Consider the following 22,293-nt stretch of genomic DNA (forward strand, 5'->3'; position numbering starts at 1 on the left):
ACAGGATAAATTTTCAGATGAAGAGGGTTTTCGTACTGGAAGATATACTGGAAGATCGTGTATACAGATGCAATATTCGCCATAAAGCAAATTACTCAGAAATCACTAGAGTATAATACACTAGCATTTCTAAATCTGATTGACTTGAAAAAGCATTTGACAGAGTAAGACTCAAAGATGTAATCAATCTTCTGTATAATATAGAAGTCCCTCTTGATATCATAAAAACTATTGAAAACATCTACCAAAACAACAAAATGTAAGTCAGACTAGATGGACAGCTTACAAAACCTATAGATATAGGCAGGGGAATAAGACAGGGAGACTCATTGAGTCATATGCTCTTCAATTTTATCATAAATGAAATCATCAAAAACGGCAACAAAGGATGAGGATATAGAATGGGAAATAAAGAAGTAAAATTACTCTCTTACGCAGACGACGCAATATTGATAGTCCAAAATGCAGATAGTCTGCAACGGTTAGTCCAGAGATTTAACATAAGAGCAAAATAATTTAATACAACAATTTTATCTCAAAAACCTAAAACAATAGTAAAAAAACCATAAAATCCTTTATAAAAGGTATATTTGTTAAAATCCCTATTATATACTTTATCCCCATTTATACTTTAATTAACAATAATGATAGAAGAACTCAAATGGAACAATTTGAGCTTACGAAAGTGTTCGTAAGTTTATTTTTGGCCAAGATATCGATATTTTAATGGCGCGCTAAGAGGCGCAAGATCGGCTCACTGTCAAGTATTTTCGACGCTTTATCGATCGTAACTCGGCTTCTACGCATGCAAATAAGCTTTTCAAGGTCTCATTTTAAACCCTAATTGATAGACTAAGCACTTAATTCATAGACACTTTCGTAACCTCAAAATATCCCTTTTGAGTTCTTCTATTATTAATGTTAATTAAAGTGTAACTGTTTATTGCTCAAAACTAAAAACCCTTATAAACAAATTAATGAACAATTGTTTTAAGAAAATTATAACTTCAAACGAGTATAGCTTTAAAACAGATGAAGATAAAGTATAAGACCTTGAAAATCACATTTGCATGCGTAGAAGCCGAGTTAGTGCTGTTTCACATTATAAGAATTTTGAACGTGCGAGGGATTTCTCGTGCCGTAGTTCTGTCGCACTTGTCCTTTTCACACAATAAGAATTGAGCCACACGAAGATATTTTGCTGTGCTGTTTGGTATATTATTTTTATTTACACTTTGTGGCTGAGATAGGTACATGATACGATGTCGGGTATGTATATCATTACGATGTATCATTACAAATGGGTATTTTTTGTCCATACTTTTGTTCTAATGTACTGTAATGCGTATTTAATTCATTTGTAATTTCTATGTTGTCAGTTATTATTTCTTATATTTTTAATTAAAAGTCTTGATTTGTTTTTATAATCGTTGTTCTACTAAGTTATTTGTGGGATCTTGGATTAGCTCATCTAATTAGCTCATACAATCTATATAATAAACTGTTAATAATGGGAAATAAGCCACAATTTAACTAAAAAAATATTTTATTAACGTTTCGACATCCGATTTGGGCGTCGAAGCGTTAATAACTCCATTTTTTTAGTTAAATTGTGGCTTATTTTCCATTTAGAATAGTTTATTACAAAAATGTCATAAGGAAACAGCTTCAGAACAACATTACAATATAGTATATTTTTCATGTACAGAATTTAAAAGACTCTCTATGATCTACTCGTTTTTAAAAGTTGTTTCACTCGTTTTAAATGTTGTTTTTAGATAATTTCACACAAGACGTGACGGCCGACCTCTTCAGTCTTCAACCGGTTCTTCACCCTATAATAATACTAAATATAATTTTAAAAAGTATAAATGGTGTATATTATATTGAGGGAAATCAAATTATAGCGTTGTGGTTACTTTATCGTCGAAGAAAGAGAAATAAGAGGAACCGAACCCATTGGGTCCATCTTATTATAGCAAAAAGATACGATTTATATATTTTTTTCTACAACCGTGTTAAAAATGCAATTTTTAGCACTCCATACGAGCGTTAAAAATGCTACTTTAAGGCACTAGTGCTTTAAAAACATTTTAAGGCACTGCAGTTCGTATTGACCGTATATGCAATTTTGATCTAATGTCAAAAAAATATAAAATTGGAATGTCAGTCAAGTTCAAGTAAAAGTTTTTGTAGATATTGTCCCGTAATTACGTTTGTAGAAAAAATATTGTATGATATGCGTGTACATTTAGTACTTAGCCTTAAAAAAACTACATTTTTAAGGCACTCATGTGAATTGCAGAACTCGCTTTCGCTCATTCTGCAAACTTCCACATGCGTGCCTTAAACGTGTACTTTTAACACATATCATAAATAACTATTATATTCACACATATTGATGGAACACCATCTATACTCAACGTTAATGGCAACTATGTAAAATAAAATTTATTATAATATACTTGGCAGTTCTAATTATTGTTGTTATCAGGAACTTATAAATAATTTTTCTGTACTTACCAAATGTGTTTTTTTCTTTATCACCTAATTAGTCAAATTCACTGTTAAGTGCACGGCATACACCATTCCAAGCATTTCTCGTCAAGTTTATATCTTTATATATTTCTATTGTTTTGTCCCAAAGAACAAGTATTGCTTTAATTAATGTTATTAATATTTCGCTATCAATCTGAGACATCATAACATAAAATATATGCACCTACTTCAAACAGCCACAAAGTGAAAAATGAAAATCATATACCAAACAACCGAGGAAGCTACCTTCGTGCAAGTGAACGACAGTATCATAGAAAGGATGCATTAAGTCCCCTATGCTACTGGGTGCGTAAAGACGGCACGGCTGTTGTTATAAGCGAGGGACTGTAAGGTAGGCAATACATTCACCATATGATGGAAAGGTGTATTGCCTGCTATTTATATAGTTGGTAGAAGCATGAAAATAAAGAACATAGTTTATAACCTAACAATGGAGTATCATTAACCTTACATGGCGCTGACATGGCTTACATAAAATTAATAAAGAAGATAAATCAGTAATAATTATAGTAAACATGGACTTTAAAGGCGTACCTCCTATGGAGATGTCAGGGAATGTCTCCGAAAATTGGAAATTCTGGAAACAGCGATTCACAACTTACCTCGTGGCAACCGAGATTTCAAAAAAGGCACAAGAGACTTAATGTGCCCTGTTGTTAACGTTAATAGGTGACGAAGGAATGAGAATTTATAATACATTCACATTCTTAGACGAAGAAAAAAATAATCTAGAAGTTTTACTTACAAAATATGATAACCACTTTACACCAAAGAAAAATTTAACCTATGAAAGACATCAACTATTAACCAGTAAGCAAACAGAGTTTAAAAGTATTGAGCAATTTAGTGTAAGAGTGAAAAATATATCATTACACTGTGAACTAGATCAACTAAGGGAGAGCCTAGTTAAAGATATTTTAATTTGTGGTATAAAATCTAGCGAAATTAGAGAAAAACTCCTACAAGATGATTTAAAAACATTAGAAGAAGTTATAAAGAAAGCAGTTATCATAGAAAAGACTAAAGAACGTAATATGGCTATATCCAGTTACATGGAGGCAGGTACGAGTGACTTAAATGTAGATAAAGTAAACAAAAAACCCTCAAGAGATGTAAGGGGAGAATTCAGACAGAAATTGGTGACCCAACATCAAAGCAACAATAACCAAGAATGTAAGAAATGTTCATATAAACATGATTTTAGAAAATGCCCGGCTTATGGTAAAGTGTGTGCAAGATGTGGAGGTTACAATCATTTTTCATCAGCCTGCTACAATAAGAAGAACAACAGAGATAGAAGAAGTGTTTATGCTGTGGGTGATAACAGTGAAAGTGAAGTGAAAACGGTTTATGTGGAAGCAATTGATATGATTTCAAAGAATGGAGAAATGGCATGGGATCAGGAATTAAATGTAGAAGGTAACATTATAAATTTTAAATTAGACACAGGCTCCATGGCTAATGTTATAGCTGTAAATATTTTAAATAAAATAGGTTTTGATTTAAATAGAATAAGAAATACTGAAGTCACTTTAAGTTCATATTCAAAAAATTTACTACCTATAGTTGGAGAATGTTTGTTGAATTGCAACTATAAAAATAAGCAGAAATCTAAGTATTTTGTTTCATGTTATCGATTTAAATACATGTCCAATATTGGGTTTAAAAGACTGCATAGAATTTGATTTAATTAGTAGAGTTGGTATGGTAAATATAGAACAAACAAATAGTGTGAATAAATTATTGACAAATTATAACTCACTGTTTAAAGGCATAGGTTGTCTAGAAGAACCTTACCATATTGAGCTCAAACCAGATGCAAAACCAGTAATATATCCCCCTAGAAAAATTCCATTTTCCATTAAAGAAAAGTTCAAAATAACACTTGATAGTTTAGTAAGGCAAAGGTTAATTGAAAAAGCAGATGATGCTGCAGACTGGGTAAATGCATATGTTTTGGTGAGAAAACAAAATGGAGATTTAAGACTTTGCTTGGATCCCAAGGACTTAAATACCGCTATCAAAAGGCACTATCTCCAACTACCAACATTTGATGAACTGATAGAAAAACTGGCAGGAGCAAAATTTTTTAGCACCCTAGACGCTACTCAACGTTTCCTTCAGATAAATTTGGATGCAGATAGCTCAAAACTGTGTACTTTTTCTACACCGTTTGGCAGGTATAGATTCCTTAGAATGCCCTATGGACTATCCAGTACACCAGAGGTATATCAGGAAAGAATGTCTGAGATTTTTCAAGACATAGAAGGCGTAAGTGTCTTTATTGATGATATTATAGTGTCTGGCAAGAATGAAAGTGAGCATTATAATAGATTGCAAGAAGTTTTAAAGAGAGCCGAAGAAAACAACATTCGTTTTAACAGAAGTAAATGTAAGTTTGGCCTTTCAGAAGTTAAATACATGGGATATAAAATTACAGCAGAATGCCTGAAACCAGATGATGAAAAAGTGGAAGCAATAAAAAACATGTCTTATCCAAAAAACGTAGCGGATGTGCAAAGATTCTTAGGCATGGTTACTTATCTAGGTAAGTTTAAAAACAATTTAACAGAAAAGACTGTCCCCCTCAGAAAATTGATAAAAAAAGATATAGTATTTGAATGGACTAATGTTCACAGTAATGCATTTGATAACCATAAGAAAATCATTAGTAGTAGCCCTTGCCTAAATTTTTTTGACATAAATAAATTAACTACTATATCTGTAGATAGCTCTAAATATGGCATGGCCGCAGTGTTATTACAGGATAATATGCCTTGTGCTCACTCTTCATGCTCTTTTACAGAAACTCAAACTCGCTATGCGCAAATTGAGAAAGAGTTGCTTGCAGTCTGGTTCGGTGTTAATAAGTTCTCACAATATGTGTTTGGAAAAAAATTCGTAGTGCAAACAGACCACAAACCGTTAACCAGTATAATAAAGAAACCTTTGAATACATGCCCAGCTCGACTACAAAGAATACTTATTCAACTTAGAAAATATGAATTCGAATTAGTATATAAACCAGGAAAAAATCTAATATTAGCTGATACATTATCCAGAGCGTTCCAAAACAAAACATTCAACGAAAACATAGACATAGAATTAAAAGCACAAGTATGCATGATAATGGAAAATGTAAATGTCTCAAAACAAAAAGAGATGAAATAATAGAAGCAACTAAAAATGACCCAGTACTTGAAAAACTAAAAAATCAAATCCTTACAGGTTGGCCTAATCGTATTAAACAAGTACAAGAAGAAATTAAACCCTATTTCAAATACAGAGATGAACTAACTTTAGTAGAAGATTTAATATTTAAAGGCCAAACTTTAGTAGTACCAAAAACAATTAGAAAGGAAATTTTGGAAAAACTGCACTATAGTCACATTGGTGTGAGAAGAAGTATCGATAAAGCGAACCTATCCTTTTTTTGGCCTCACATGAACAACCAAATAAAGGACATGATTTTAAACTGTAACATATGTCAAACTTTTCAAAATTCGCAAAAGCCTGAACCCATGATTCCTCATTCATACGAAAAAAAACCATGGTATAAAATAGGTTGTGATTTATTTCATTTTAAAAACAGTGTATTTTTAATAGCTTGTGATTATTATTCAAAATTTTTTGAGATTGTCGATTTAAATAAAAATTTAACAAGTGAAAATATAATACTAGCGCTTAAAACAATATTTTCCAGGCAAGGCATTCCTGTAGAACTAATGACAGATAATGGTCCAGAATTTTCAAGTAATATATTTAAAGAATTCACGAAAAAATGGAACTTTACTCATATAACTAGCTCACCGAGATATCCACAATTTAATGGATTCGTGGAAAGGCAAATTCAAACAATTAAAAAAAACTTTACAGAAATGCGCTGCCGAAAACAAGGACATATATTTAGCGTTATTAGATTTAAGAAATACTCCCTTAAATAATAGTGACACTCCTGCAAGAATTCTAATGAATAGGGACCTTAGGGACCAAATGCCAAACTTAACTAATGATAAAACTAAACAATTCGACACATCCACATATGATAAATTTTTAGAAGATAGTAAGTACAAACAAAGAATTAATTTTGATAAAAAAGGTGTTAAAGGACTTCCTGATTTGCAAATCAATTCCAGGGTTAAAGTACAAATCAAACCGGGTGACAATTTCTGGCATTCGGGAAAAATTTTACAAAAAGTTAATATTAGATCATATAGAATAAAGCTATCTAATGGTACACAAATAGTAAGAAACAGAAAATTCATTAGAATTCTTAATACTAGTCAAGAGAAGTCGGCAGAGGATCCTAAAAACGATTTGTTTATAGATAAGAATAAAACCCGTAGTTACAGTTATATACCAATTGCTAAAAGTTCTGTAAATCCAAATCCCAGATTCGGTAACTCAAATCTGGAACTTTCCTCAACTTCCACAGCTACTACTGATTACTCAGAGACTGAAAGTGTAAGTAGTGATGTTGGGGGAGAGGAAGGAAATACAAAATATACTCGTAGTGGTAGACCTTCTCGTACACCTTCGTACTTATATGAACACATTATATCACAATTCTGCCTACTACTAATCTTGGGACTCCTGTTTCCCAGTTTTCTTCACTTCCTTATTTTCCTCAGGTTACTGATAAACTTATTAAACTATATAAAAATAATAATATTCCTGTTAAGATTGCAATTAAGAACGCAAGATCAGTCAGAAATTTGTTCTCTAAGACTAAAACACCCTTGTCCCCTTTGGAACAGGTTAATGTGGTCTACCACATACCTTGTGCTGAATGTGACGCATGTTATGTAGGGCAGACAAAGCGAGCTTTAAAATCACGTTTAATTTCACACCGTAGTGATATCAATTTGAAAAAACCAACTTGTGCCTTAGCCCAACATGCAATAGATACAAAACATAAGGTGGACTTTGATGAAGCCAAGATCCTTTGCAATGAACGCAACCTGTCGAAAAGACAGTTCTTAGAGATGTGTTTCATATTAAAAACCTCTAATGTACTTAACAAGAGAACTGACATCAGTAACTTGAGTCAAATATACCATGCATTGATTTTGCAGAATTAGTTGGTATTATTACACTCAAATTATTATATTGTAAAAAAGTTTTTGTGGTTTTCAGGCTTTTCCCACTTCTTTTAATATTGATCTTGCGGAATCAGTAGATGTTATTACACTTAAATTATTTTATTGTAAAAAAGTTTTTGGTGGTTTTTTCAAGCTTTTCCCACTTTTTTTTTTTTTGATAATAACAGTTACTTAATAGATTGAACAATTTAAAATTTTCCATAGGATAAAATTTTGCATTATTGATATTAATTATAAATTACAATTTGCTAAACTGATTTATAAATTTTCTTAAATTATTGCATATTTTTTCTTGCATTTTGAGCTGCGATATATGGGAGTTATACTATTGTACTATCTTATATATTCGTTAGTAACTGGATGACCAGTACTAACGTAGGCACTTTTCCATATAATTGTGTGAAGTGCCCTCACTTGTTTAAAATAAACTGTGATTCTTGTCTACGAGGTATAAGGTACATCCCTTGATTACTTCTTGATATTACTTTCACTTTTTAAACACTTTTATAACTGTTTTAAATACATCAATTTAAATTTTACCGCGCTGCGCTGCAGTTGTCAGTCACTCTTTGTTATAAAATTTTTTAAAGGTTGCCTGCCTCTTGGCGAGATGTCAGTTTACACCTGATAATTCAAACTCCATTTTCTTTTGTGTGTCCGTTGGGCTAGGATGACCTGCTGGTAACTATTCAACTTTAAATTTTCGAAGTTGCATATTAGCACTATATTCATTTAATGATGTTGCCTAAGGTTAAAATGAAGTATGCTTAAACACTACTAAATTTTTGGAAGTGTGAATCTGGTTTTTTCTTGGTTCATTCTTGACTTTGGAAAAAAAGCAAGCCAGCTTTTTTCCACTTGTTTTTTATATGTGACTGTTACCACATGGTCTTGTCTTTGGCTGTACTAAAGTTTTTAAATATTAACTATACACTTAAATGTTACATACTTATACATTACATTGGTTCATGGATAAGGTTTTTTTTACTATGTACATCTTATCTTTTGCTACATGTCTTTTTAAGGTAACGCTAGTGCTTTTTTACCTCTCTTTTGGATGTTGTTTCTTATAACACTCTTTTTGTAGATGAACTGATGATGTCTACTGAGCAGTAGACGAAACGTCTTCAATAAATAGATGAAGTAGCTGAATTCTTTGTCTCTTTTTTCACCCACTTGACCGATAAAACCCTACACTTACGAGTGCTCCTTTGTTATATATGATGTAGTATATGATATATGATGTAGTTGTAATATGTTTAATCTGGGTTGTGTTTTCTGTTCATGTGAACTTTTATTTTGTTTGTTAGACTTAGACTTAGGAAGAGAGGTGTAAGGTAGGCAATACATTCACCATATGACGGAAAGGTGTATTGCCTGCTATCTATATAGTTGGTAGAAGCATGACAATAAAGAACATAGTTTATAACCTAACAATGGAGTATCATTAACCTTACAGGGTCGACATAAACACGGCAACTTCACCGAACGTTCCAACACCGTCTATTGAGAAAGGCTCCATATGATTACATGCGCCACCATTGGAATGTCGTCGTGCGTTCTAACCCTCGCACGTTTAAATTCTTATAATGTGAAACAGCACTTACGATCGATAAAGCGTCGAAAAATACTTGACAGTGAGCCGATCTTGTGCCTCATAGCGCGCCATTAAAATATCGATATCTTGGCCAAAAAATAAACTTACTAACATTTGCACATACCCATAATGTTCCTTTTGAGTTCTTCTATCATTATGGTTAATTAAAGTATAAATGTTAATAGCTCAAATTTTCTTATAAAAAACAAGAATACTCTAATTTCTTCGAAACGCTTGGAAACATATTCATAGCAGGAGGAGACTATAATGCCAAACACAAATCCTGGGGCTCCAGACTAATAACTACGAAAGGTACAGAATTATTTCAAACTATAAATCACAGTAACTTAAAGCACTTCGCCACAGGAGAACCCACATACTGGCCCAGTGATTCACAGAAAACACCAGATGCCATAGATTTTTTCGTAACAAAAGTCATTAATACTCACGTTCGCACCTAACCTATTGATACTAGACTTTCCTCAGAAACGGATATGAGTTTTTAGGTAAAAAACAGGAATATTGGATTAAAACTCGGACACATGGATTAGTATATAGATATTTAAACATTTTTTTTGGTTTACTTAGCCTGTCAGTATAGTGGTAGTCAGGATATAGATGTACGTTTTTGACTATATACTGAATGCCAGTATACTGGCAGGCTAATCTAGGCAAAATGAACAACAATAATCGCTGTATAATTGGGAAAAAAATTGGTGTTATAAATTTTATAATTTTTTTGTTACAAAAGAAACATAATTATCATTATAAATTTAAAACTATAAGAAATAAATTTATTGTTTGACTTGTGTATGGAACAATTTGTAGCAAGAAACTATGCATACGAGTAGTCCTGGTGAGTCGAAGCAGCTGTTACAATTAATGACGTGATCTATTTCGGGCATTTTTCTTAGTGCAATATTGGCACCGTAACATACCACTTTTATTTTTTTCCGTGGACGGAACTTTTTCTGGGTAATGCATGTTGTTTTCAGTTGTTTGTACCTGAATAGCCTTGTTATTGTCGATAAGGTCCATTACTATGCACTCACGAAATTTCAAAAAAGAAGTGTTCCTATTCGATGCTCTCTTGTACATGTAAAAGCTGTTGCAAATGCATATATGTCTAATAGATGGAAAAACAATCTTTAATACCACCGAAGTGTTTTTCTTCGTACTGGGTAATATGACAACATATGCTCGATCTATCCCAGACATGTGCTTATTGTAGTCAAGCACACAATCAAGTTTAATTTTCGTAGCACCTCGTTTACAAACAACTTCAGTCATAACATGCTTTATGCTGATCATTCTGATATCGCGCTTATCTTTCCCTAGTAACCAATACGGGCCCTTTACGTTTCCATACAGCATCTCCTTTCTTTAGCTTGTTCTTTAACATATCATTAGGGTTTCCAGTTCTTTCTTCTCGAAAAGTTCCAACAACATATGTTTTTTCCTTGAATAGGGTTTCCGCTAATTCTACGCTGTTGTAAAAATTATCCATGTATAAAACATGACCTTTTCCGAAATAATTCGTCGTGACCTCTTTGACAATATCCGCCGTTTCCAAGATACCTCTTCCGGTATATACAATAATTATTAATTATAATAATTAAATATTATAATATTTAATATATATCCATCGTGTGTAGTGAGTTCGTATAGTTTAATCCCATATTTGTGACGTTTACTGCCTATGTATTGTCGAAAGATGAGACAAACTCTAAATGTGTCGATAATCGCTTAGGAACGAACTACCAGTATACTGGCAGAGATTACAATATTATAGGCTACATACATATACGGCGTCTACAACTTGTTCCTTCACTCCTGGTCTGTGTGAATATATAAAGCATTGAAATTAGTAGAGTTGTGAGCCAGTAAAGTGGTAGTCAGTATGTTACGGAAAACTCGAACTACCAGTATAGTGGTAGTCAGGTGCGAACGTGTTAATACTAAACAACTCAAAATACATTCAAACTTTGATCTATCATCTGATCATTCACCAATACTCTTAACCATGCTTGAGGGAATAGTAGGGCGACCAAAAAAACCTATAGTATGCAATCATAAAACAAATTGGGACACCTTCCAGGAACGGGTGGATGCATGTATAGATCTCAAAATTCCTCTTAAAACAACCGAGGACATAGAAGTAGCATTAAAAAAACTAACAACTTCCATTCAAACTGCGGGTTGGGTCGCAACTCCGATACAAAAAGACAGTGATAAAATCGACGAAAACCCAATCATAATAAAAGACCAAATTGCTGAAAAGAGAAGACTACGCAAGAAATGGCAGCAAACAAGGACAGCAGAAAATAAGAAAAACCTCAATAAAGCATGTAAGGACCTAAAAAAACTTCTGTTAACGATGAAAAATGACTCGGTTCAGGCATACCTCGAAAACCTAACGCCAACGAAAGCAACAGACTACTAACTCTGGAGAGCAACAAAAAATTGAACAGGCAACAACAACATATTCCCCCTATAAAAGATCAACAGGGGAAATGGGCCAGAAACGACAAAGAAAAGGCCAATGCATTTGCACTTCACCTATCAAATGTGTTTAAACCAAATGAAGTAGAGAGTACACAAGAAGACATGGACGACATACAAAACTACCTGGAGTCACCTCTCCAAATAGAACAGCCCATAAGCAACTTTAAATACAAGGAAATAAGAGATGTAATTGTACACCAAATTAAACCAAAACCAGCACCGGGCTATGACCTAATAACCGGCATTATAGTGCAAAAACTTACTAGAAAAGGAATAACAGCATTACTACAAATTTTTAACGCAATGCTAAGGCTGAGCTACTTTCCAAATCAGTGAAAAGTAGCAGAAATAATAATGCTTCCCAAACCAGGTAAAAACCCTAATGAACTATGCTCGTACAGACCCATCAGTCTCTTGCCAATCTTATCAAAAATATTTGAGAAACTTCTACTCAAGCGAATGCAGCCAATATTAACGGAAAAAAGCTCATAGCAGATCATCAGTTTGGCTTTAGAGCAAAACATGGCACAATAGAAGAAGTCCACAGAGTCGTTAAACAAATTAGCAATGACTTAGAAAAGAAAAGGTATTGTTCAGCCGCATTCATAGATATTAGCCAAGCTTTTGATAAGGTGTGGCATCCTGGACTATTGTATAAAATAAAAAAAGGTTTACCTCACAACTTCTATCCATTATTAAAATCATATATAACTAACAGATTTTTCTTAGTAAAACAGCAGTCCGAATATACTAACATCTACCACATAGAATCTGGAGTACCACAGGGTAGTACCTTGGGTCCAATATTATATTTATTGTACACGGCAGACATTCCCACTACAGAATAAACAACAGTATCAACATTTGCTGATGATACAGCAATACTAGCCTCCCATCACAATCCTGCAGGAGCTACAAGAAACCTACAAACAAACTTAAACAAAATAGGAGTATGGCTAAATAAGTTGAAAATAAAAGCGAATGAATCCAAATCAATACACGTTACTTTCACGATGAAAAGAGATCAGTGTCCACCAGTGAAACCAATAACAGCCAATTAGCACAAGTTGATAGTGTGAAATACTTAGGCATGCACCTAGACAAACGTCTCACATGGCGGACACATAATATATTCAACAAGCGAAAACAATTAGGACTTAGACTGCAGCAACTATACTGGATTATCGGCAGGAAATCTAAACTGACCATTCAAAACAAAATACTTGTATATGTATACATCAATTCTAAAACCAATCTGGACATATGGAATCCAGCTCTGGGGCACAGCGTCACATTCAAACTTAGAAATACTTCAAAGGTTCCAAAATAAGGTTTTAAGAATTCAATGCCCCCTGGTACGTGCCAAATACAGCAATAGAAAGAGACTTAGAAATCCCCACCATCAAAAGTGAAATAAAACGACATAGTGAAAAATATCGGGATATAGTGAATACGCATGTGAACCCGCTCGCGAGTGATCTATTTAACACCATAGGTGAAGTGCGCCGCTTAAAAAAAATTTAAACCAACGGACCTGATAAGCAGATTTATCTAAGTGTACTCAGAATAGAATAACAAACAAATAACGGTTTTAAATAAATAGGTTAATAATTATGTAAAGGAAATAATTCACTGGAAATATTTCCTACATGTCAAATGTAAATATCCGATCATTTACTTATTGTCCTTTAATATTATATATGATATGTGACAGATTGTAAATATACTGGGAGTTAATAAAAAAAAATTCTTGAAACCCGTATTAACAAATTAATGTACAATTTTTTTAGCAAAATTATAACTTCAAACGGGTATAACTTTAAAACAAATGAAGATAAAGTAATGTAGAAAATTTTGTTTGGAAGTTACGATCGATAAACCTTCGAAAAATACTTATTTTGCAATTGGCATTGTGCACAAATTTTACAATATCTTGAGTTCTAATTGTTGGATTTAAGTTTAGTAAATGTTTTTTTCTTCGTTTTTTATTAACGAACAAATTTTATTTGAAATATTCTTTTTTATCTCTTCTAGTTTATGAGTCAGAGCCTTATAAACAATTTATAAACAATTAAATTGTTTATAACAATTTTTTGACCACTCAGATCGAAATCCACCTGTAACGGTCACGTTACGAAAGTAGCTCTTTAATAATTATTATTATTATTTTCCCTCGGTCTCTCATTTAAATTCTCGTATAGGACCACTGAGGTGACGTCATACCTCGGTGATGGAACGTACTCCACCTATCGAGAATTATTCGGGTTCTGAGAGAATTTGACGTTTACCTTGGCGGAGAAACGCCTCTCGTTCTTTACTTGACTGTGAGCTGTGGTGTCGAATAGATATACCATATAGAATGGCGGATGATTTCATCCAACTTATTTTATAACATCAAGCAATTTAAAGTAAAGTAAAAGGTTACCACCAAGGATTGTCTGGAGTGAGGAGACATGTGGGTGACAACTCCTGTTGGAGTCTAAATAGGAATCATTCGCCATTTGGGAGAAACCCTACCATGAAGTCATAGACCTTATTTGACCACCTAGAGAAACCACTACAGCCACAGTCAAGTCATCATTGGGTAGTAATTTTGGGAACAAGCTATGGGAGCGTTCCAGCTCAATTTTCGTCTTGGCACCTGGGCCTAGTCGCACCATCCTGGTGCATCATTTTCTAGGATGCAACCGCAACCTCGTTTGGGAACATTCAGTGAGGTGTTTAGTAACTATTGGGTTTTTTTTATATTTCAGACATTTGATTAAATACACCATGTTTTTTTCCAGATTTAGTTAACCTCTGGTTTTTTCTTTTTTAATGACATATTTGTATTGTATTAGGTTCCCAAACTATTGTAAGTTATCTATGGTATTTACATTGTGCACAAGGTAATAAGCCTAGAAAATTAGGTTTTGTACTTTATTATTGCTTTGATATTGGTTTATGTAATTCGGGTAAATTTATTTTTTAATATTGCTAGCTTGTTTCCCAAATATTTTACTGTTATTCGCTTTATTCCATTTGTTCGGTTAATTTAGGTCATCGTCGGTATTTATTTCAACTTCATTTCTACTTTAGTCAATTGTATATTTAACTTTATTTATTCATTATTGTATTTTCCCTTAGTGAGGCTTGGGCCTATTTATTTGTAGTATTTTCATCTTTGTCAGTTTCCTTTAGTTGTACGTAGCAGGCGTACTATAACCATTTGGTAGAAGACTTATGTAATTTTGTACCCTATATATATGTAAGAGGTATTTAAGTTTATAACAGATAACATTATTGTTGTTATCTTTAAAAAATATATAACTTTTTGTATAACTTATGTCATTTTAGAGTCACATGATATACACTTTGTGTAACTCAGAGATTGTCAAAAATCTAGTAGTTCTTTTTAATAAATATGTATTTATTTTGTATATCAATTATTTTATTATTCCTTTATGTTCATTATTACAGATTTAATAGATTTAATATTTGACAGCAGTGTAAGATACCTGGGAAAATGATCGAAGATCATTTTCATGGCGCCCATGATTAGTTAGTTTTATTTATTTTGTTCGTCTTTAGCAATTATCCATCTTCATTCAGTTTCAGTACATTATTCTTATTTTATTATTTCACCTTCTAGTCATCATTACTATCTATATAGAGCTACTGTTCTTCCACAGGCATGCAAACGAGCCGTATCCATCCTTGAGTGTCAAGTTGCTCTCTTGCATCTATAGCTAGCCAACTCTATTCAGTTTGCCTCTGTCTCTTCCCACTTCTACTTCTATCCCTTCTAATTCCCCTTTCTTCAGTACTACTGCACTTTAGTAGTATTTTTTTTTTATTTTTCCTATTGCGGCTTCTCAACGTAGAAGTCACTTCATCCTTTTCTTTACACATCCCACTCTCTCTTCATTTTTATACCTAGTCTTTTCTTTATTCTTTTTCCTTACTTCTGTTGGAGTATATCTTTCTTTTTACTTTCACTCCAACAGAAGTTTCCTTCTTTTTGTTACATTGGCGTTACATCTCTTCCTTTTTATTACTTAGTCTTTTTTTTCCTTACTTCTGTTGGAGTATATCTTTCTTTTTACTTTCACTCCAACAGAAGTTTCCTTATTTTTGTTACACTGGCTGCCCAATGCGTGGTGCCAACCGTTTATGGTTCTAAGACAGTAGTTCTTTTAGTTCAATTTCCTTTTATTGGAATTTTCTGTATTATTACCTTCTTGATATGTTTGTATACATGTTATTTCTGATTTATTTTTGGTCTTTTTATTTTTATTAATACTAAACAGGTAGACTTATACTGCTTTTGGTTTTGATTAGTTTATTTTTGATACCTCATTTTTAGTTTTAGTGGTACAGCTCATATTTTAGTTTGAATTTTGTATTTTTATTGGAAACTTATTTGTGTATTTAGAATGAGTATACATGACTGACATTATGTTCTATTATTATGGATTTTTAGTCCTTCTACCAATGGTAGTATGTTTGCACGTACAATTAATTATTGACTATATGCATATATTTTTTTTCTAGTGTGGTTATATTTTACACCTAACTAGAAATTATTTTCAGTATTTAGGTATTTTATTTACTTTATTGATTTGATTATTTATATATTTTGCTGGCATTTTGATTTGTTGGTGTGTCGCTAATATTTTCTCCATATGTATCTTTGTCTTACAAACTTTAGATTATATTTTATATTTGTTATTTTTGATATTTGGGTTGTTTGGTAAGACAGGCACACACCACAAAGCACAATCAGTCCACAACATTAGCTTCTACACATGATACGTTGAATTCGCATGGTTCGGATGATTACAGATGGTCATCCAAATTATTTTTCTTTAATTGGTAGTGTTAAACATAACAATTATAATTATTTTATAGTAAAGTAGTTCCATTATCCATCTCAGTTTCTAGTTTTATTATTGTTGATAATAATATTATATCAATGTGGGTACCATAATATAATGCTCATAGAAATCAGATACTTTAGGTTGAGATTTAAATATAAATTCTTTATTAGTTAGGAAACATTGATACTATTTTCCTACTAAGTTATAGAACAGTCTTCAGAAGAAGATTACCTTAACAGTGTTGTTCAAGCTAATCTCTTCTTCTGTTTGTCTTTAGCTTAGCTCAATCTTTAGTATGGTTAGAAATTTTAGTCTGATATTTTTTTTGTCATCTGATAATGCAGGTACCTACATACATTGCTTGATTTCATCTTTGACTTTGTTGTTGATGACTTTTAATTTATTACTTATTAATTTAATTATTATGTAGTACTTTATGTATGAGTTTAACTTTTTTTTGGTATTAGGCATGGTGCATTGTAATTATTATTATGAGTCAATGTTATTAATTGCTAATCCTGTCAGTAGGATTATACAATTAATCAGAACTTCACTTGTATTTTTGTTTAGTTTTTGCACACCTAACCCCTTAAGTTAGAAGGGTTGTTGAATTACTGTATATTTATATACTTATTTGGACAGGTAAGCTCGTACAAGTACTCTTGTTTAATATGGATATTATTATGGAACTGTATGTTATGCACTACTTATCTCAGGTTATGTGTTATATTATTTGGAATATTTGATTACTTACTAATTTTTTTTGATCATATTTATATCTTATTAATGAATTTGCCATATTGGAAAGATGTGGTTTTTAATTTGTTATTGGGTTACTCTATTAACATTTGTCTCAAATATCTTAAACACTTTATAATAATTTATATCCTTCTATCCTACACACTATGATTCTGGAATTAGATTGGAATGTTGATGTGAGTATGTATGGTTTCTTAAGTCTTTTATTGATTTCTTCTTGTGGACTAGCCTGTCCTTACTCTGTTAATGCTAGTGAGTGAGTACGTGGGTTCGAAATTCAGCAATTGGCCATTGCTATCCAATTTCGTAATCTATGTCCTCATGGCAGAGTATGCAGATGTCTATTCATCATCAGTTCCTAACCATTCTCCTGTAATTAGTCCACTTATTCCAGTTTTTGTTACAAATTGATAGGGAGGTTTATTTAATTTGTATTATGTCTCGTACTTCATAGTATGTATGTGGAACTTTGACTGATGAGGGATAAATATCCTAGTGTGCACGTATTCATCGATCAAAGCTTTGACTATACCTATACATAGTAGGTTTGTTAAGTCAGTATTTGGAGTGTTTAGACAGAGGAGTTGTTCATTTGAGTATATTCCCACTTCTTTCCTTAGGCATTAGTCTTGCTATTCAGATTCTGGAATATTTCCTGAATAATTCCACGTATGTGAGAGCGCATGAATCTGCAGTTTTAATTAAAATTGGTTGCCTGTTCTCGTCAATTTTTTTTTCCCTATCACTTATCATATTTTTTTTTCTTCCTATTATTTATCATAGTGCCATAGACCTTGTAAGTTCACCATTCATTCTGTTTTCTTCCTTACTTATTCTTACATTATTGGTACCTTATCTGAGTCTGGTTATTCTAATACATCTGTTGTAGCAACATGCTATAGTTCGCGAATACCAGCACGAATTAAGTTTATGTAGTTTCTATAATATTTTAGTCAATACACTAGGTATTTATCATACCTTTGATTTAGTTTGGTTACATCTCTGTTACTTAGTCTGTTAGTAATTTTTTTCCTGACTTATTTTGATTACTTAGTTTGGATAGGTTCATATTACTGGATGAGGGTGTATGTAGACCTAATTTATTTATTTTGTTCAGTATTAGTTACCATTGGATCCAATAATTTAGTTTATTTAGTATTAGTAAGAATTGGTCCATAAATTTGCCTGATCGTTCTTTCTTTGGATATACTCCTATATAAATCTGGTATCCATTGATAGTCCGATTCTGGATAAGTGTCCGATTCTTCATTTATTTTGTGTATTTGGTTGGATAGGTTCGTATTACCGGATGTGGGTGTACGTAGACCTGATCTGTTTATGTGGTTTAGTATTGGTGTGAATTGGTCCATAAATTTACCTGGTCGTTCTACTTTGGATATGCCTTTTATGAATCTGGTGTCCACTGATAGTCCGACTTTGGATTAAGTGTCCGATTTCACATCTATTTTGGTTATTGAGTTTTGGATTCCTTTGGTATGTTTATTATTGGTATTATTTGGCATTAGTGAGAGTTGTTCCATAAATCTTCCTGATTGTTCTTCTCTGGATATACTATTATGAATCTGGTGTCCATTGTTAGTTCAATTTTGGATTAAGTGTTCAATTCTTTACTTATTTTAGTTACTGATTTTTTTTTAATTTCACTTTGGTATATTTACTTGTGATGGTTCGAATTGGCCACACCTTTTCCTGGTTGTTCCGTCCTTGGATATACCCTTTATAAATCTGATGTCCATGGATATCTCAATTTTGGTTTTAGTGCCCAATTCGACACTTAGTTATTAGTATGAACTTTAGTACAATATTTAGTTTGTTTGGTTTTTGAAGCAATTCATTAATATTGGTAACAGAGAGTAACATAGTAACATTTTAGTATGAATTTGAGTCATATATTTATTTTTCCTTGATCATTAGTTTATATTTAGAAGTAATCTTGCGAATCAACGTGGATTGTTAGACTATGTATTGCAAAGTTAGTTGTTATTATTTTGAAGTTTAGAAAAAAAAAATTTTATGGATAAAATTTTTTTTCCCAAGTAGAAGGGGATTGTAACGGTCACGTTACGAAAGTAGCTCTTTAATAATTATTATTATTATTTTCCCTCGGTCTCTCATTTAAATTCTCGTATAGGACCACTGAGGTGACGTCATACCTCGGTGATGGAACGTACTCCACCTATCGAGAATTATTCGGGTTCTGAGAGAATTTGACGTTTACCTTGGCGGAGAAACGCCTCTCGTTCTTTACTTGACTGTTGGCTGTTGTGTCGAATAGAGGTACCATATAGAATGGCGGATGATTTCCTCCAACTTATTTTATCACATAAGAAATTTAACGTAAAGTAAAAAGTTACCACCAGGGATTGTCTGGAGTGAGGAGACATGTGGGTGACAACTCCTGTTGGAGTATAAATAGGAATCATTCGGTGAGATTTATTTTTTTTGTAATAATTTTTAATTAGCCATTGTCATGTGTTTTTTGTTGTGGAATATTTAAAATATTAGTCCCATTGTTAAACTTTCTTAGTCAATCTATTAAGGGAAGGGTGTAGATGATTTCGATCTTTATATTATCTTTATATCGATCTTTTATATTAATGTGGTTTTTGGTTTTACATAACCAAACATTTTTGAAGTCCTCAAATTAATATTGAAAATAATTACCATTTCTCTGTAGGTTTTAAATTATTCAACATCCAATATTTTATAAATTCAATATATTTTTACAGATATTTCCTCAAATAAATCATTTCAATGTCATTTGTCCATGTATTCACACTCAAAACAGTTCAAGGTTACCTGAGATTGGTTTTTGTTCCAGTTTTAATGGTCGGTTTTTCTATACTATTGCTTCTAAAAAGTTCCTCAATTATTTCTTCTTCCCTTTACTTTTTGCTCATGTTTAAAATGAGAAATAAAACTGGGAATGTTTTTTAGCCATTTGGGAGAAACCCTACCATGAAGTCACAGACCTTATTTGACCACCTAGAGAAACCACTACAGCCACAGTCAAGTCATCATGGGAGTATGTCGATTTGGGAGCAAGCTATGGGAGCGTTCCAGCTCAATTTTCGTCTTGGCACCTGGGCCTACAGGAGCCATGGGGTCGCACCATCCTGGTGCATCATTTTCTAGGATGCAACCGCAACCTCGTTTGGGAACATTTAGTGAGGTGTTTTAGTAACTATTGGTTTTTTTTATATTTCAGACTATCTGTTAAATACACTATGTTTTTTTTCCAGATTTAGGTTACCTCTGGTTTTTTTTGACATATTTGTATATTAGATTATTTGGTTCCCAAACTTTGTATCTACGGTAACTTCTTGTGCACAGGAATAAGCCTAGAGAAAATTAGGTTTTTAATACTTTATTATTGCTTTGATATTGGTTTATGTAATTCGGGTAAATTTATTTTTTAATATTACTAGCTTGTTTCCCAAATATTTTACTGTTATTCGCTTTATTCCATTTGTTCGGTTAATTTAGGTCATCGTCGGTATTTATCTCAACTTCATTTCTACTTTAGTCAATTGTATATTTAACTTTATTTATTCATTACTGTATTTTCCCTTAGTGAGGCTTGGGCCTATTTATTTGTAGTATTTTCATCTTTGTCAGTTTCCTTTAGTTGTACGTAGCAGGCGTACTATAACCATTTGGTAGAAGACTTATGTAATTTTGTACCCTATATGTAAGTAAGAGGTACTAATACCTGTAATTTTGTAACAGATAACATTATTGTTGTTATCTTAGATATAACCTCTGTATAACTTTTGTCATGTTAGAGTCACAGCATAATATGAACTTGCTTAACTCAGAGATTGTTAAAAATCTGGTAGTTATTTTTAATAAATATTTACTTATTTTGTATATCAATTATTTTATTACTCCTTTATGTTCATTATTACAGGTTTGATATATTTAATATTTGACAGCAGTATAAGATACCTGGGAAAATGATCGAAGATCATTTTCATGGCGCCCATGATTTGTTAGATTTATTTATCTTGTTCGTCTTTAGCAATTATCCATCTTCATTCAGTTTCAGTACATTATTCTTATTTTATTATTTCATCTTTTAGTCATCATTACTACCTATATAGAGCTACTGTTCTTCGACAGGCATGCAAACGAGCCGTATCCATCCTTGAGTGTCAAGTTGCTCTCTTGCATCTATAGCTAGCCAACTCTATTCAGTTTGCCTCTGTCTCTTCCCACTTCTACTTCTATCCCTTCTAATTCCCCTTTCTTCAGTACTACTGCACTTTAGTAGTATTTTTTTTTTATTTTTCCTATTGCGGCTTCTCAACGTAGAAGTCACTTCATCCTTTTCTTTACACATCCCACTCTCTCTTCATTTTTATACCTAGTCTTTTCTTTATTCTTTTTCCTTACTTCTGTTGGAGTATATCTTTCTTTTTACTTTCACTCCAACAGAAGTTTCCTTCTTTTTGTTACATTGGCGTTACATCTCTTCCTTTTTATTACTTAGTCTTTTTTTTCCTTACTTCTGTTGGAGTATATCTTTCTTTTTACTTTCACTCCAACAGAAGTTTTCTCACTTTTGTTACACACCGTCGAAATTCCTAATCAGCAGTCAAAAATCCATAAGAAATCGTTGAGTTTCTCCATCAGAATTGAAAAGGACACAGTGACCCCTCTAGCGCCTAGACTAAGTAATGGAAATAAAATACGTTGAAATTACATTGCCAAGCTACGGAGACCTGGACAAAGAATTGAGAAATCAAGTACAAAAAGAAAATGAATCGGTCATTTTAAAAACTACATGTATCCACTGAAGTGCTTTTGAGAAAATCCATTTTAAAATAGGGGGCATTTTAAAATCCCATATTGTTTAAGGGGGCAATTATTGTGGCTTGGTACTTACTTA

General features: G+C 32.5%; 1 protein-coding gene across 1 annotated transcript; it reads left to right on the plus strand.

The window, feature by feature from the left end:
- Positions 1-3,239: 3,239 nt before the first annotated feature.
- LOC126885577 (uncharacterized) lies at positions 3,240-9,171 on the plus strand. Its single transcript, XM_050652168.1, has 2 exons — positions 3,240-3,971; positions 9,121-9,171. Exons 1-2 carry the CDS (start codon positions 3,240-3,242, stop codon positions 9,169-9,171), a joined length of 783 nt encoding a protein of 260 aa, XP_050508125.1.
- Positions 9,172-22,293: the final 13,122 nt, after the last annotated feature.

The sequence above is a fragment of the Diabrotica virgifera genome, chromosome 5 (genome assembly GCF_917563875.1).
Source record: "Diabrotica virgifera virgifera chromosome 5, PGI_DIABVI_V3a".
NCBI classification, from domain to species: Eukaryota; Metazoa; Arthropoda; class Insecta; order Coleoptera; family Chrysomelidae; genus Diabrotica; species Diabrotica virgifera.

Bases quoted from the DNA above. Each gene is read 5' to 3' on its own strand.
- LOC126885577 (XM_050652168.1), top strand. From the start codon at position 3,240: ATGAGAATTTATAATACATTCACATTCTTAGACGAAGAAAAAAATAAT. The intron at 3,972-9,120 runs GTAGAAGGTAAC...TTAACCTTACAG, and splicing joins CATGGGATCAGGAATTAAAT to GGTCGACATAAACACGGCAA.